General features: G+C 40.7%; 1 protein-coding gene across 2 annotated transcripts; it reads left to right on the plus strand.

Annotated features, from left to right (window-relative positions):
- The first annotated feature begins 2,218 nt into the window (after positions 1-2,218).
- suz12b (SUZ12 polycomb repressive complex 2 subunit b) lies at positions 2,219-14,863 on the plus strand. Of its 2 annotated transcripts, none has more exons than XM_030742065.1 (17): positions 2,219-2,507; positions 2,749-2,893; positions 3,688-3,734; positions 3,850-3,914; positions 4,028-4,096; positions 4,217-4,266; positions 4,579-4,664; positions 4,748-4,979; positions 5,192-5,297; positions 5,420-5,525; positions 5,644-5,821; positions 7,767-7,855; positions 8,172-8,315; positions 8,725-8,882; positions 9,646-9,844; positions 12,973-13,052; positions 13,767-14,863. In XM_030742065.1, the coding sequence occupies exons 1-17, from the start codon at positions 2,493-2,495 to the stop codon at positions 14,077-14,079; spliced, it is 2,082 nt and encodes a 693-aa protein (XP_030597925.1). In that variant the 5' UTR covers positions 2,219-2,492; the 3' UTR covers positions 14,080-14,863. The 2 variants fall into 2 exon arrangements, with proteins under 2 accessions (XP_030597925.1, XP_030597932.1); XM_030742072.1 differs by having other exon boundaries at positions 7,770-7,855.
- Positions 14,864-16,945: the final 2,082 nt, after the last annotated feature.

A 16,945-nucleotide genomic window follows, 5' to 3' on the forward strand; every position in this document is an offset into this window, starting at 1 on the left:
TACTTTTATGAAGTACAGATTTAATGTATGTGTACTTAATTTAAATGTTTCTATATAAAGCCACTTTCTTTTTTAATCCCCTTTTACGTTCTTTTTTTCTAAATTATGTTAGAAAGACTATCTACTCTTAATTTTAAAACTTTAGTTTATAATTATTTTGTAGATTAATCGCATAATCATAGATCAAGCTACCCTCCACCAGAGGTCTGGGAGCTTGAGGGTCCAGCACAGTATCTCTGTTCCCAGGACTGCGTTTTTCTTGACAGAGATGAACTTGGATGTTATTCCGGGAATCTTTTCGGGCCACTCCCCCAGTTTGAGTGTTCTGATTACCACGGGGACCACTGTTGCCTTCACCTTTCACATCCTCTCGAACTCTCATCCCTTGGATATCGAGCTTCTCGTGTTCCTTCTTGACGTTGCCATCAGTTAGTATTGCTACGTCTATCACTACTGCCTTGTTCCTCTGCTTGTTCACCAACACTATGTCCAGTTGGTTAGCCATCACTAGTTTGCCTGTATCTGGAAGTCCCACAGGATCTTAGCTCAGTCATTCTCGACCACCTTTGGGGGAGTATCCTATTCTGACCTTGGGAATTCCAAGTCATATTCCTGTATGTTATGCCAGCCACTTGGTTATGGCATTCCACGTATACCCTGCCTGCTAGCATCCTGCATCCTGCTGTTATGTGCTGGACCGTCTCAGGGGTGTCTCTGCACATCCGGCACCTGGGTTCTTGTCTGATGTGGCACACCCAAGCTTCTGTCGTTCTTGTGCTTAAAGCTTGTTCCTGTGCTGTCATGATTAGTACCTCTGTGCTGTCTTTTAATCCAGCTTTGTCCAGCCATTGGTTGGATTTTTCTATATCAGCCACTTCTTCTATCTGCCGGTGGTACATACCGTGCAGAGGCCTGTTCTTCCATCATGGTTCCTGTTCTTTCTCCACTTCTTTCTCAAGTTTCTGCTGCCTGAGGTATTCAGCATTTGCTTCTTGCAGATGCTGATCCAGTAGTACATATATAGTATGTATAATTCTGAAAAGTATCTACATAGATATTATCAGGAATGACAAGGATGGACAGGATATCACAGGGATAGCTCAGGTCTAGTGATTTGGAGACTAAGTTAGAGAGGCATGGCTGAGATGGTTTGGACATGTGCAGAGAGGGAACAGTGACTATGTTGAACAAAGGTTGCTGAAGATGCAGCTGTCAGACAGGAGGAAAAGAGGAAGACCACAGAGAAGATTCATGGATGTGTAAAAGGAGGACATGCAGAAGGTCGGTGTGACAGATGAGGGTGCTGGGTATAGGGTGAGATGGAGGTAGACCCCTAAAGGGAGCAGCCGAAAGAAGAAGAATGTGAAGAAATGCTGCACCACTTTTCACATAATAAACCTGTAAAGGGACACAGGGGTACACATTAGCTTGAAATTTGTGCCTGGTGTTTTTTATGCCATTTTTCTACACTGATCTTTTTTTCTACACTGCCCTCCCCCCATGTTCTTGGTTTCTTGGATACTCCCATCCTCTGCCACCCCATTTAAAAGATCCTAGAAACGCCCCTAATTTAAGCTGATATTTTGATAAGATGATAGGTTTTCCATAGATTAGAAAGTGATCTTTTTAGTTACCTTAATCCTAGCAGTTAGACCTAGTTAGTAAATATTACAGTTATTGTAACCCGCTGGCAGAGTACCGTGTGTTTGAAGAACCCCACCATTTTCTACATTACGTTGGGTTTTGAAGTTTATTTATTTAGTGGTCTTAGTGCCGACATTGTATCAGTAAAGTAGTTTCCACACTTTCCACTTTTTACAGCATAATTTATGCTATAATTATATTCTTGTGAATATAATTCTACAAATTTGAAGCATAACTGTCAGCAGTGATATGGTCGATATCAAAACTCAAAATATAAATATTCATTTCCATTTCTGATTTGTTGCAGGTGTTTTTTGTTTGTTTGTTTTTATTAAATAAAGGGTAAAACTGGGGATGTTTGTGTTCATAGGATTTATACTGTGAATTGTAGAGTGCATTTTGAGAACGAGAAAGCTCTGGTTACTATGTGATCGTCTTGATATGATGAATGCAGATGGACTCGATTTCCCGCAAAATCATAGAAAGCGAGAGCGGGTTGTGTGTCGTCACTGGAGCTCAGGAGCCAATCACAGCGCTGCATTGCCACAGCGCGTCACCCATTGGCTGTCAACTGACCAGTGCTCTGTTGTTCAGTACAAATTGAAGGGATACCGCATCGTGAACAAGTTACAGATATAATATCAATAATCGGATCCAATATAACCAGAGTTTTGATAATATTTGGGACGCGTGAATGTGGGGCAGTTTCGGGTGTCCGGAGGTTTGTTTTGAAGTAAACTATGCTAGCACGGCTAGCTAACTAGCCAGCGTCTCGTCGCCTCCTCTTCACAGGTTTCTGCTCTTGAGTCTGCCAGGCTTGTGCTAGAGGCAGCGAGGCCAGCAAATTAATGCCATCAGCCAGGGTACGTAGCCTTTTGTTAAGGTTCATATTTGCCACATGACAATTTTTAGGAGCTTTGTTAACAGCGGTTTGAGTAAGCGAATGAATACTGCGGTAAAAGGCTAGCTAGCGTGTTAGCGCTGTGCTTTTAGTCGTTAGCTCGCGTGCTAACGCGAGTGTTTTGCTAAGCTAACTTGTTGTAGTCCCCGCACCTGTGATCTAATCGTTTCTCTTCTAACGTGTGGTGTTGTCTCACTCTGCAGAACTCAGGTCATATTATGAGCGGGGCGAGTTGCAAAGCTAACGGCGCCGTTTACCCTGCCTCATCAGCGATGATGAACTCTGTAAAAAAGCCGAAGATGGAGCAGATTCAGGCCGACCATGAGCTGTTCCTACAGGCCTTTGAAAGTGAGATTTCACTACTTTTTTCTTATAATAAAAGTTTAGGTTTGGGGTTCATGAGACGCTTGCCTTGATCAGTACCCTACTTTGGTGAACTTTGCTGTGACTTATTTTGTTTTTTGTAGTTGCTTTTTTCACTGGCTGGCCTTTGGTTTAACTCCAAAGGGAGTCCCAAATATTGTTTGTTGTAACTAAACGGAAATCGTCATCACTGTACTAAGGTAGGAATTACCAGACTGGGATCAGGCTAAACCACACGCCCATTTGATTTTCTTTTTTTTTTTTTTTCTTTGGTTTTTTTTTTTGATCTTTTGCGAAGTAAGTCACCACATGCCAGAAGAAGTGTTGACATGTGAGAAGTGCGTCCATACGTGAGAAATGCAGTGCAGTGATATGGATGCATTTCTCAGATGCTAACAGAAATAAAGGGGCCAGATGCCATATTGCAGATCGTCTGCCGTCAATAAAACCTAGACACCCCCCCCCCCCCTTTCTTTTTTTTTTTTTTTGACTTTTTTTAAGCTCATGATCTTGGTTTTAGTGTTATTAGAAAGTTTTGTGCTCACAAATTTACTCTAGTGGTTTACACATTATGGTAGGACATACAAATCCTGCTGGGGTTGCATCAAAAAGGGCATCTGGCATAAAACTCAAAACTCATGTGGAGCTTCCCGCTCTGGTGACCCCTTGTGAAAGAGGGAGCAACTGAAAGTAGCATCCTTTAGATGATGATTATGTGCGAGGGGTGTGCAATTTTGTCACAGGTGTAGTGTCTAAAATAAGACTTGGTTTATTTCTAGAACCAACTCAGATATACAGATTTCTACGCACAAGGAATTTGATTGCAGTAAGTGAATTTCTGTACACATTGTTTTAAAATTGTAATTTAATTGCTTTAAACTGCTGACTGAAAATGACTGATAACCCCCTTCCCCTTCCCTTTTTTTTTCTTTTTTTTAAAGCCCATATTTTTGCACAGGACGCTCACTTTCATGTCTCACAGAAATGGACGAACAAACACCAGAAGGTATGAAGTCTGTAGTGTGCTACAGTTGCGCTGTCGGACTTTGTAAAGATAATTTGTAGTGTTTGTTCACAAACTTTTAAAATCAGTTTCCCTGGCTTTTTTTTTTTTCCCAGGAAAACATTCAAAGTGGACGATATGTTGCAGACAGTGGTGAAGATGAAGGGAGAGCAGGATTCTCCAAGGTAACACAGCTTTACAAGTGTTGCACCTTTTCCTGTAAATTTATTTTACTATTTACATGAACAGTTGCTGTGCTTGATATGACCCAGTCTCACCTCTGAATTTTTCTTTTGCCTTTTTAGCTTGTCCTCACATCTACAGTTAACATTCACTGGGTTCTTCCATAAGGATGGTAAGCATATGTTAATCTTTACCAAGAACCTGTGTTGCATGTGTGTTTTTTGAATAACTGAAGAAATGAATCACAAACGCTTAGATGTGTCAGACATTCCTACAGTATTCAGCTGTTTGTGGTTTTGCTTTGGGACCACCATAACAGCTAGTCAACCACTGGCATGCTAAGCATCTCCTGAACAAAACTGCAAACACACATTGACACTAACAACAGAAGTAGTCACTCAGAAGCCAAGCAGAACTTTTTTTTTTGTACCAACACACCATCAGCCATACAACTACGATATAAACTCTTCTTGTTGCCCTCTAGAAAAGCCATCTCAGAATTCAGAAAATGAACAAAATTCTGTGTCCTTAGAGGTGCTACTTGTCAAAGTCTGCCATAAAAAACGCAAGGTAAAGTAAAACATTGAGTTATTCACTTTAGGAAAAATGTCATCATCTGCTGTTGTTCACTAGTGATTGTGTTTGTATTTCAGGATGTCAGTTGCCCGATAAAGCAAGTGCCTACAGGTAAAAAGCAGGTGCCTTTGAATCCTGACAGTAACCAAACCAAGCCTGGCTCCTACCCTTCCCTACTGGTTCCCAGCAACGAGTTTGAGCCCAGCAACAGCCACATGGTGAAATCCTACTCGCTTCTGTTCAGGGTATCGCGCACAGGGAGAAGGGATACCAATGGTCTGGTCAATGGAGAGGCGAACGAAAACATTGGTAGGAAGTCCCCTTTAAAAGCTTGTACACTCCATTTTTGACTGTGTACCATTTGGATGAATAGTTTAACAGTGCGGATTGTTGTGAGAATAGCATGGGATTCAATGTTCTTTCAATGTGCATCTCATCTAAAAATAATATTGGCTGTAACTGAAATAGTTTCTGCCCATATATTAAATTTATCTCTCAATTGTTTTCTTTTTTATGCAAAGAATTAACAGATACTCCTACTAGAAAGAAGCGAAGTTCATCCCATAGGGATGAAGGAGAGACCACAGAGACCTATGTTGCACAAATGACTGTCTTTGATAAGAATAGGTAAGGATTTGTTATTTTTTATTTATTTATTTTTCTCCCCTCTCTCTCAAGTTTTAAAATGTTTGCCTTTTCCGGTCGTTTTTGGCTGTACTCCTCAAACATGTGCTCTGATTTGTCTGCAGGAGACTGCAGCTGTTGGATGGGGAGTACGAGGTGTCAATGCAAGGGATGGATGACAGCCCTGTGAGCAAGAAGCGAGCCACGTGGGAAACCATTCTTGATGGGAAGGTAGGCTGGCTGGATAAGATGGTTGGAAGGATTTGTAGCTGTATTTGTCATATTTGACTTGAATCCTAATATTCTTCTTGTCATCCTCACCGCTTTGCTGACCATGACTGTCCCACAGAGACTGCCACCATTTGAGACATTTTCTCAGGGACCCACATTGCAGTTCACGCTGCGTTGGACAGGTGATGCCAGCGGAAAGTCCACTGCACCTGTGGCTAAACCCCTCTCTACACGTAACTCTGACAGCTCCAGTCCTATGGAGACCAGGACCAGCAACCACCGAACTGCCCTCATGAGTAAGTACAAAAACAATTCACAGTAGCTTGAACTTGACACGAGTCTCATTTAGAAATATGCTATGATGTGGACATTTTCTATCAATGTGAAACTTATCAGTTTTTACAAAATCCATGGATTACATTTTATCCTATATTACATTTAAGAGGAGGACCAGAAAATGTCTACAGATGACAGGAGAAGGCCACATCTTCTGATTCATTAAAAGCACTGCAAAAAGGGTTCAGGGCAAACACCAAAAAAAGACATATTTCCTGAACAGATTTTCTGACAAAGCTGAGTGGGTCATGATTTTGGATTATTCGCCCACTATGATAATGGTGTGGGATGATCTATTTGTAACTGAATCTGGCAAAAGGCACTGTGTAAATAGCTGTTGAGTCCCTTTCAGACATGCACTTCATCCCATAAATGTGCAGGCAACTGTGCATGTCACCGTCATGTTTGAGCAAGCCCGTGAGTCTTTCTGTAGAAGTCATGATGGAAATGTATGTCACTACTTAGATTTTTTTTTTTTTTTTTAATGTTATATGTATGAATATTTGGCATAATGCTTGCATGTGAGCAAACAGCAGTTACATGAGTCACTGCCTAACATTTTGTCATGTTTATCTGCATATGGTCTCTCACTCACACACACACACACACACTCGTTGCGCCTATTAATTATCCCTAAAAGCTTGGGTTGTTTTGATATAGTGATCACTAGCCATCTGTTTGGATGCAACATTATTTACATTGACTCCAGTGCTGACTGCTATCCTTTACTTACTAATGTTACCATTTTGCTGTTGTGCTCCTCAGGTAAAGGGCCCCCTAGTATTAGTTAGAGCCCCTAATGGCTCCATTTATTTAATTCTAAGATAGGGTAACCATGACATAATTGAACTGTCTGCCTTTTGGATTGGTTTTGGAACATGAGACCAGAGACCTGTATTTTATGAAACTGGATTTTGGCTTAACTTGTGGGTAAACTTTCCAAAAAAAAAAAAAACTGACCACAACAAAGAGTGGGGACCCAGGAGGGGAAAAAGTCCCAACACTTTATTTGTTTCTATCGCCTGGCACCGCACGTAACACTGGGATACGACCACAAGGTAATTCACACGTAATGCACCACACATAAACATAAATGCCGCCAACAACATCGGCTGCTTGTGTAGGTTATGTTGCAGGCTCTGCAAAGATTCATTGCAGAAGTCTGAATCAGCCGCTACTGACCCAAGTTCATGTGAACATGCAGGGAAAATCCTGGGTTAAATTAGTGAGTTGATAACCAGCTTTGTGTGACCACTTATCTTGACCACCAGTATTAGGATAAGTGAATCCAGTTAATGGATTAAAGTTATTCTGGGTATGTTGAACTCATTTCGGGGTACAGGGCTCTGTTCACAGGACAAAGGTGTAGAGATGTAGCTTAAATGTGTTTTTGCTGCTAATAATGTAGTTAAAAAGGAAAACATGCCTCTTGACTTTGAGGGGGGTGGGGGTCTCTATGGCATAACCTTCATTCACCTGCACATAAAGTTTTAAATGCTGTGAGTTATGCTTTCCATATAAAGTGTAACTACTCATCATTCTTTATTTTCTCATTAGATGTGCTGCTACTCTTGTGTTGGGAAGGAAACTGTTTTTGTACTATCTGTTGTACCAAAGGCAAACTGCACCAGAGACTGTATGAAACTCTTCAGTGACAGTGTGTTTTAATGCCAACAGGTCATTACATTAACATGTAGATGAAGCTACAACAATGTTACATATTCCATGTCTGAAATGGGCTTTATCAACAGGTATATTTGCACTTCTATTTTGTATCTTTGTTACTGGTTTTGGGGGGCGGGGGGCAATTTCTCCTTCTCAAACACGCCATCAGTGTGTACAAATCCACAGAATTTGTTATTTGGTGATTCTCCAAGAATTAACTTCTCCATCTGTTCCTGTCAGCAGTGAAAGAGTCAGTCAGCACAGACATTCAGACGAAGAAAGAGCAGGTCCCATGTGAGCCGCGACAGAAGCTACGTATATTTTATCAGGTACACCACACAACAGTAAGGAATACGTTTGAGCCTGGTACACTTATTGTTGAGGTTAATGAAATGTTCAGTATGTTTGTGGTCTGTTTTTGGAGCAGTTATAGAATTACTGTCATACTTTAGTACCCTTTTTTTAAAATTCACTTTAAAAAAGAAAAAAAATCCTTCATATTGGCACTTTCTGAGTGGTTTGCACTTGTCCTTTGGGTGTCAAGGGTGACAGTAACTCTGATTTTTATGACCCTGCTTTAGATCTGCTGTAGGTCAACCTTCTCTGCTTTACCTTGTAGTAAATCAGTGGTTTGTACTTCCTCAGTTTCTGTACAACAATAATACGCGGCAGCAGACGGAGGCGAGGGATGATCTTCACTGTCCCTGGTGTACCTTGAATTGCAGCAAACTCTACAGCCTGCTGAAACACCTCAAACTCTCCCACTCGCGCTTCATCTTCAACTATGTGGTGAGAGATTTATGTATGTCCCAGTGTGTCTGTGGCTGGGTTAGTTATGAGTCTTTACAAGACAGCGTGGGATCTCACACAGTTTTAAAGTACACAAATGAAAGGTAACCAAAGATGCTTTGTGGGGCGGCTGTAGTCTGCAATGCTTGTGTGCACGTAAAGCCGTATCCTAATGATTACTAGTTGTATGTATTTCAATGCACATCAGCCACAGAGCACACAAATGAAGACTGGGATTATTCTAATAATTATATCTCCTTGCCCTGTTCTTTGCTGTAATATTTGATCACTATTATTTACCCCATATTAAATGCATTTTACTTTCAATTTTGGCACAAACACATACAATTATAGTTCTTTTAATTTGACTAGCACATTTTCTTAAATTAAATTCTTTTTTTTTTTGCAGCCTCACCCCAAAGGAGCAAGGATAGATGTGTCCATCAATGAGTGCTATGATGGCTCATATGTTGGTAACCCTCAGGACATTCACAGCCAGCCAGGTTTTGCTTTCAGCCGCAACGGCCCAGTCAAAAGGACTGCTGTGACTCATGTACTGGTTTCCAGGTAAACACATGTGACCTTTTTGTTCAGAAGTTCTGTCCATCTTCAGTCAACAGAATTGACTTATTTTTCCATGAAATCTCTCAAACTGAAGGGGTAATGAGCTGAATTAACATTAATGAACTGTTCATGAGCACTAACTGGGGTTGACACAGACTTGGAACAAATATCTGAGGAGCTTGGCAGGAAGGCATCCCTAAATAGATTAGTCCTGACATGTTTGGTTTGGCTTGGCTTGGTGTGTTTCTTATACTGATCTGTCAGTTAAAATTAGTTTGGTTAAAAGTATGAAAAGCTAAGATGTAATCGTCTGATAAAAGCATTCACTGACTGTGGCGAGAGGCATTGTGTTTTTCTGTTGTAGCTAACCTGCTGTATTACTTGACTGCTTTGAGGGAATTTGTTCAAATGTAGCACAAACACCTGATCTTGGTGAGGAACTGGGTGGCTTTTGTTGGTCAAAAGTCACAAACCTCATATTTGGATATGACTCAAAAATTCATGCACTAAAAAGTTATCATAAGTTCATAATCTAGTTTTAAGCCTTGAGTGACTGTTTATTTTGTTCAGGATGCAAGGTTATGTACAGTTAATGTAATGTTACTAAGACACATTTTTACCTCAATTTTAGAATACTGAATCTGAGGGTGTTGTATTCTAATTTTTTATTTATTTTTTTTTTAGCTCATATGTAAGCTTGCAATTGACAATACGATTTCAGCCTTCATTGTTTTATGTGCAGAATTTGATTTATCGCTCTCACTAGGCCCAAGAGGACCAAACCAAGTCTTTCAGAGTTCCTGGAGTCTGAGGACGGCGAGTTGGAGCAGCAGAGGACCTACGTCAGTGGACATAACCGGCTCTACTTCCACAGTGATAGCTGTATGCCCCTGCGGCCTCAGGAAATGGATGTAGACAGCGAGGACGAAAGGGATCCGGAGTGGCTCAGAGAGAAAACTGCCACGGTGAGAAGCCAGTACAGTCGTTTTCCATCTGGATTCACTGTTGAGTTAATTGATGTTGCATCTCTTATAATGATGCCTTCAAGGGTCCAGATGTTGCATCCAGTTAGTCTGAGAAGAACATCTGTGTGGACTTCATCCAGAATCTTTAAGCCTAGAACACTGAGTTTTGTAACACTATCATTCACGTGGGTGAAAATCGCCTGACGTTAGTGTGCAAGGGTTAAGCACATTCCAGCATGGTCACTCAGAATCTGTTATATTGGATCATTTGGTTGTCAGATTCGTATGGGCAGCACCAATCTCTAGAAGAGAATAACATATACTTCACTGCAAGTAGAAATAACCCACTAATGAAATAAATCAAAGGAAAAGTTGTGATTGTGTTCCTCACAGTGTTTCCCAGACACAAAAAAAACTGTGAGAGGAAAACATTAAATAAACAGCCAAAAACGATGGAACAAAGATTTCAGTGTCAGGTTACCATGGCAACAGAGTGAGAGATCATTTGGGTCGGCCCTGTTCCCCATAAATAACTTAAAGGTGCTCAGGGCAGTAAAACTGCTGCCAACACTGAACACTTCTTCAGTTTGTTCTTAAACCCATAAACATGTATCCCTTCAGCATTGATTTCATAAACTTGCTGTAGAATAAAGGCCGAGAGTTACACTTCAAACAGGACTGACAGAAAATCACTGAGAGACTAACTGAGCACCTTTTAAATGATTCCTGGTCTTAAGATCAAACTCCATTACAGGTTATTAGGGCTGGGCAGTTAAGAAATAGCGATATATTTTCATACGCGATATAAGCGGAGACGGTATTGTTTATATCGATATAGTCTGTTGTGTTACAATCATACTTGTAGATTCACCAGTTCACCTTTCTCTTTTCCCAATTTGTCTCTGCACAACTTCACACTCCCCTGCCTCTCTCCCTCACCGCTTCACCCGTAAATCATGCAGGAAGCCACAACATAGAGAAGTAAACAGACACGAAGCTATTGAAGCTAGCAAAAAGGAAATCAATGCTCAATTATTTGGCAATTGTTCTGATTCAAAGTGTCAGATGAGAAGCAGAATAATGTATTCTGTAAAGAATGCCGCAAACAAGTCCCAATAAAAGGTCAGAGCACTCATCTTTTCCACTGTGTACTGATGCTAATGGCCGCATCGCTAGCTAACTGTTATGATAACAGCTGAAGATTAGAGCATGCTATAGGTATAGGTAGGTACTGCACTACAGTGGTTTGGAGTTTATTAGATAAATATGATTCAATTTGTTCATGTAATTGAGGAGTCTTCTTCACACACGAAGCTTAATTATGGAGTTCCACAGGGTTCTTTGCTAGGACCAATTTTATTTACATTATACATGCTTCCCTTAGGCAGTATTATTAGAAAGCATTGCATACATTTTCATTGTTATGCAGATGATACTCAGCTTTATCTATCCATGAAGCCAGATGACACACATCAGTTAGTTCAACTGCAGGAATGTCTTAAAGACACAAAAGCCTGGATGGCCTCTAATTTCCTGCTTCTAAATTCAGATAAAAGTTCTTGTACTCGGCCCCACAAATCTTAGAAACATGGTGTCAAACCAGATACTTACTCTGGATGGCATTACTTTGGCCTCCAGTAACACTGTGAGAAATCTTGGAGTCATTTTTGACCAGGATTTGCCCTTCAATGCACATATTAAACAAATATAACAACAATATTTCTAAAATTAGAAACATCCTTTCTCAGAGTGATGCTGAAAAGCTAATTCGTGCATTTATTACTTCTAGGCTGGACTATTGTAATTCATTATTATCAGGCTGTCCTAAAAGCTGCCTGAAAAGCCTTCAGCTGTTTCAAAATGCTGCAGCTAGAGTACCGACAGGGACTAGAAAGAGAGAGCATATTTCTCCTCTTCTGTGGAACCAGTTCCCAGCTTGGATTCGGGAGACAGACACCCTCTCTATTTTTAAGATTAGGCTTAATGATAAAGCGTATAGTTCGGGTGGATCAGGTGACCCTGGCCTCTTTTCCACCGGGTGCCGTTGCCAGTATTTGAACCGTTCAGCTGTTTTTCCACCTTGAACGCACTCGGTGCTCTGCTGAAAAATGGGTTCAACTCCGGCCCCGCAAGCTAGCTGGTCTCGAACCAAGAACGCGTGACGAAAGCGGCAGAAGGGCGTGACTCTGCCATCTCAACATCATGTTTTCTACCATATTACATGTGTATTACATGAGTATTACATGAGAAAAGCGAAGCGATTTTCACGGCTGTGAATTAGGTTGGGCTCTAAGGCTGAACTTGCTGCTTTGTATCAGTTCATATCACAGATAAAAGGACACAAAGTGCGTACTTGTCGTCTTGCTCGCAATCGCTGTCTGTGTTTACCTCTGTGCTGCACACAGGTGCTGCAGTAGTTTGGTTTGGACCGTAACATATGTTCACAGCACAAGAAAGGGGAGCGTGGGGTCTCCTACTTTTGCGCGCTTCGGCTTCCGTGTCCAGACGAGGACCCGCCCACACGTGAAGGAGCAGTTCACAGAAACGCGGTGGAAACGCAGGCTCGTTCTTAAGTGATTCGCTGGTTCACTGAAACCGACACGAGCACCGGCACCTCGGCGGTGGAAAAGGAGCACCAGAACCATCCCTTATGCTGCTATAGGCCTAGGCTGCTGGGGGGTTTCCCATAATGCACTATTTCTTTTCATTTACCTTATTTACTCTGTTTATATTTCACTCTGTATTTAATCATTAATTATTCTTAATCTCTGGCTCTCTTCCACAGCATGTCTTTTTTTTCCTCTCTCTCTCCCCTCAGCCCGAACTGGTCGCGGCAGATGACTGGCCCTCCCTGAGCCTGGTTCTGCTGGAGGTTTCTTCCTGTTAAAAGGGAGTGTTTCCTTCCCACTGTCGCCAAATGCCTGCTCACAGGGGGTCATTTTGACTGTTGGGTTTTCTCTGTATTATTGTAGGGTCTTTACCCACAATACAAAGTGCCTCAAGGCGACTGTTGTGATTTGGCGCTTGAATTGAGTTGTCCTTGAATTATTCTTCTATAGCGACCTGTTCACGTTGAAGGGTTGGGTATAATAAACAGGTATCATAATTAATCTGTTTTTTGATTATAGCAATTGGACGAGTTCACAGACGTCAATGAAGGAGAGAAGGAGGTGATGAAGCTGTGGAACCTGCATGTCATGAAGCATGGGTATGTTGAATAAATCAGTTGGAAGCAGAGATTTGCAGGATGCTCATAATATTTGGTCAAGTTTATATTTAAGAAATGTAGGTGTGTGTATGTGTGTGGCTTATTTTTCTAATCAAAAAACTTAGATTTTTTTTTCTTGTCAAGAATGTATTCAATTTAGTAAACTATCCAGCAGTTATACTGTAGTTGTACGTATTTTGACCATCGAAAACATAGCTGTAACCTTGGGGTCTGAAAAGTAAAGCCAATGTAAAAGTGTCTGAAACTTGCATTGTTTCAATAGCCAGCAGGTAGTGACACCTTTTGGCTGTAAAGAAGTTTTCAAGAAAATGAACCTGGTTACATATTCCTAATGAGTTCTTAGTCTCTGTTAGATTTAAGTCTGTTTCAGACATGGAGCATATTGTTCATTGTAAACTATTATGTTTTAAATTATGGACCTACATAATAGAGCAGGGTATGCTCTAGGGCAGGACTACCTTGTGATTGACATGTTGCTACCACATGCACACCTCACTCATAACATCTGCTTCCAAAAACATCAACATCAAAGGTGGAGATGCTCAGCTTGAGGCTTCTAATGGTAGTCCCCAAGTCAACAAGTGACTTCACAGTAGTGTGACAGTGGCAGTTGCAGCCTCCTTGTGAAAATGCTTGATTCCTACAATTTAAGCTCTCTCTCTCCCCCTCCCCCTCCCTCCCCTTTCCCTTTAGCTTCATCGCAGACAACCAGATGAATCAGGCCATCATGCTTTTTGTGGAGAACCGTGGTGCTCACATCATCCGCCGCAACCTCTGCCGCAACTTCCTCTTGCACCTAGTCAGCATGCATGACTTCAATCTGGTGAGCACAACCACCATTGACCGCGCGATGGCCCAACTGCGACAGATCCAAGAAGAGTTACCAGACATTCAAGAGGAGCAGCAGGACCAGAGTCTGGTACTAGCAGGAGCCTGTAATGGAAATGCCGTCACCCCAGGCGGGGGAAAGCAGGGCAAGAGGACAAAAAGTGCTCTAACAGACTGATGTAAACCTTTTTTTTTTTTTTTTTTTTTTTTTTTTACTTTTTCCCTTCCCCACCCCCTCTTAAATGGACTTTACAGACCCTTTGGTGCTTAGATAGGTGGGAGTACTGAGCAGCAGATGAACTGACCGGACACAGATCAGTATACAAGGTAAACAAGTTTTTGGAACTTGAACTGAACCAAATATGAACAATATAAAAGTGAATCACCAACGTCTACACAAACCAGGAATTTGAGGACTGAATGATGTAAGTTGAACCTACTTAATATGCATTTTGTAGGAGCCAATGAAGTATCATAGTGTCACCGAGAGTAAACAAACAAAAGAGTCTTTCCTAAGGTGGCACGACTGTCTTTGGCATGTCCTTGTGATAGACGGCCGTATCAAGGCTACAGTTAAAACTGTACTGGTAACATTGTCACTGTTTATTTGTACACGTACACAATAACCTTGATTAAAAATGTATCCTTTTTAGATGGTTATTTTAGCACTTGGTGTTTGTATTTAGAAGGCTTACCTTGAAATTGTCATTTAAAAAAAAAAAAAAAAAAATGTGCTGCACCAACTCTTAAATGCAGCTTTTCCACAATCATCTGTGGAGGGTTGGATTTCACTGCTGTGAACGACACTTCAAATGAAGGGCGATACACTTAAAATTTGAAACTTGTTAGGAACCTGTTGTGGAGTGTGGGGTATCCTGACAGGTTGTCACGAGAGTAGGGTTATCCTGGACTAGTGAATAAAGTCAGATTTCAGTCCAGGCTAAAAAAAAAAAAAAAAAAAAGTAAATCACACTTCGTCACTCCTTCACCTTTTGGCCTGCATTGACAATAGCTCAAGGAAAGCCAGGGAAATCAACTTTTCTGAGTATTTTGTTTGTGAACAACCAGCAGCACATCACTCCCTGTGCCGTGCAGAATGCAAAACAAGGTCAGCTGTTTTCTGACGATAGCACAGGTAGGTTTTTTTTTTTTTTTTCTTCTTCTTCTTCTTCCCCTTCCTTCATTTCAAGCTCCAAATGTGTTGGAAACAATTATTTTATTTTTTTCTCTTTTAAAATGTGGTTTGAGTAGGTAACAAATGTATATCCGTATAATCACATAAAATGTTTAACTGTGCCCCGTTTTGAATCTAGTAAATAACAGGTTGCAGTTGTCATTTCGAAGCAATATGCTGTTGATTGGGGAATATTTCTCTTTTTTAATTTCCATGTCCAAATAAGTTGATTGTCCTTTCAGTTGCAATTTATGCCAAAGGGGAATATTGTTCATCACTCTTGTGTATATTTTATTTTATTTTTTTAGTATATTTTCTTTTGTTCATAACATGTTTTTGGAAAAAAGCAGTAGTTTAGTAATGTGCACATAAATTGGTGGTGATCACCATTCAGTTTCATCAGATTTCCCTTGTGGAGAACCAGATTAACAGTGTACCCCCCCCCCTCCCTCTCCCACTTCCATTATCCGTGGAGGGTTTCTGTGTCCATCTGGTAAACAAAGACATTATTGTCAAAACACCCTGTTGAAAATTGTGAAGTATACACTCTGGTTAAGGGGGTTTTTATATTTAAAGTAATAAAACACATTTGTCCTTATGCATTCCTGTACTGCATTCACATTTGTATCTCATCTGTCTGCAGGACTGTCTGTCCTCCACAGTTCGCAAGAATCGCTGCTTCTACAGATTTTAGTGAAACGTTCACACAGGGATCACAACTAATGGGCCTTCAACCAAATTGTGGTCAAGGTCACATTAGTTTGTGCAATACAGCCATGTAGTGACAAAACTCTAATTTTCTGTACTTTAAACCTTACAATAACCTGTGAATTGTGTCGTTTGCAAAGGTCAAGTTACTTCAACATAAAAGTACTTCATGCAAATTATGCTTAGGTTTGAATGGTTTTGCATACCAAGTTGTAAACAAAACACCAACGTGAAAATACTCAATATATTAATATCTACATAAAGAATAACCTCATGAATTCGTAGCTTACACCTGTGTCAGGTACGAAGCCCCAGGACACATCAGAAGTCTGCACTTTTTTCCTTTTTCAGGAAATACAATATTCTATTTCTTTGTTTTAATCAAAAGAATAAGACTAAGAGGTGCTTTTTTTTTTTTTTTTTTTTTTTTTTTTTTTGCTCTGTAGTCTCTTGAATGCTGCATATGTTTAGAAATCATCTTGATTGTATGCTTCCTGGTATCAAAACACTTTGAAGAGTTGATCTAACTCAGCATTTCAATAAGGAGGGCTCATTAGGAGCAGTTGAACATTATTGATATGCAGAATTCAGTTAAGCTATTTGGCAATTAGACTCCGATGGCCCATTAAAGCAGAACAGGATCCCAACAATGATAGGAATTAGGGCAGGACTACCCGGATCCTAGATGCTGGTGGTGGTGAAGATAAAGATGGAGGCTTGGATAGTGCACTGTGTGATTTGGAGGAGGTGAGTCTGCAAGGAAGAATGACAGGTAAGCAGTGAGAATTGAAGTATGCAAAATGGAGCCTGATGGGTTTGAAGAAGCAGAAAGCTGTTTGGACTAAAGAAATGATGTCAGCTTTGAGTTTGACAGTGTGGGAAAGCAGAAATGATGAAGAACTAGCAGCCAAATACCCAGGAAAGCAGACGGAGGAGTGAAAACATCTTCCTTATTGAACTTGTGCATAAGCTTCATGAGTATTTGAATCAATAACACAAAAAGTGTTGATGGCTTGTCATCTGTCTTTTTTGGGTGGTGGTTTTGCATTTTTTTTTTTTTTTTTTTGGGAATGATTTTGCATTTGGTAAAGGGCATTTTGTTTGTCTGACAGGACATCTTATCACTGAGTTTTGCTTACCTGTGGTTGGTTTGCATCCTTGT

The sequence above is a fragment of the Archocentrus centrarchus genome, chromosome 1 (genome assembly GCF_007364275.1).
Source record: "Archocentrus centrarchus isolate MPI-CPG fArcCen1 chromosome 1, fArcCen1, whole genome shotgun sequence".
NCBI lineage: Eukaryota > Metazoa > Chordata > Actinopteri > Cichliformes > Cichlidae > Archocentrus > Archocentrus centrarchus.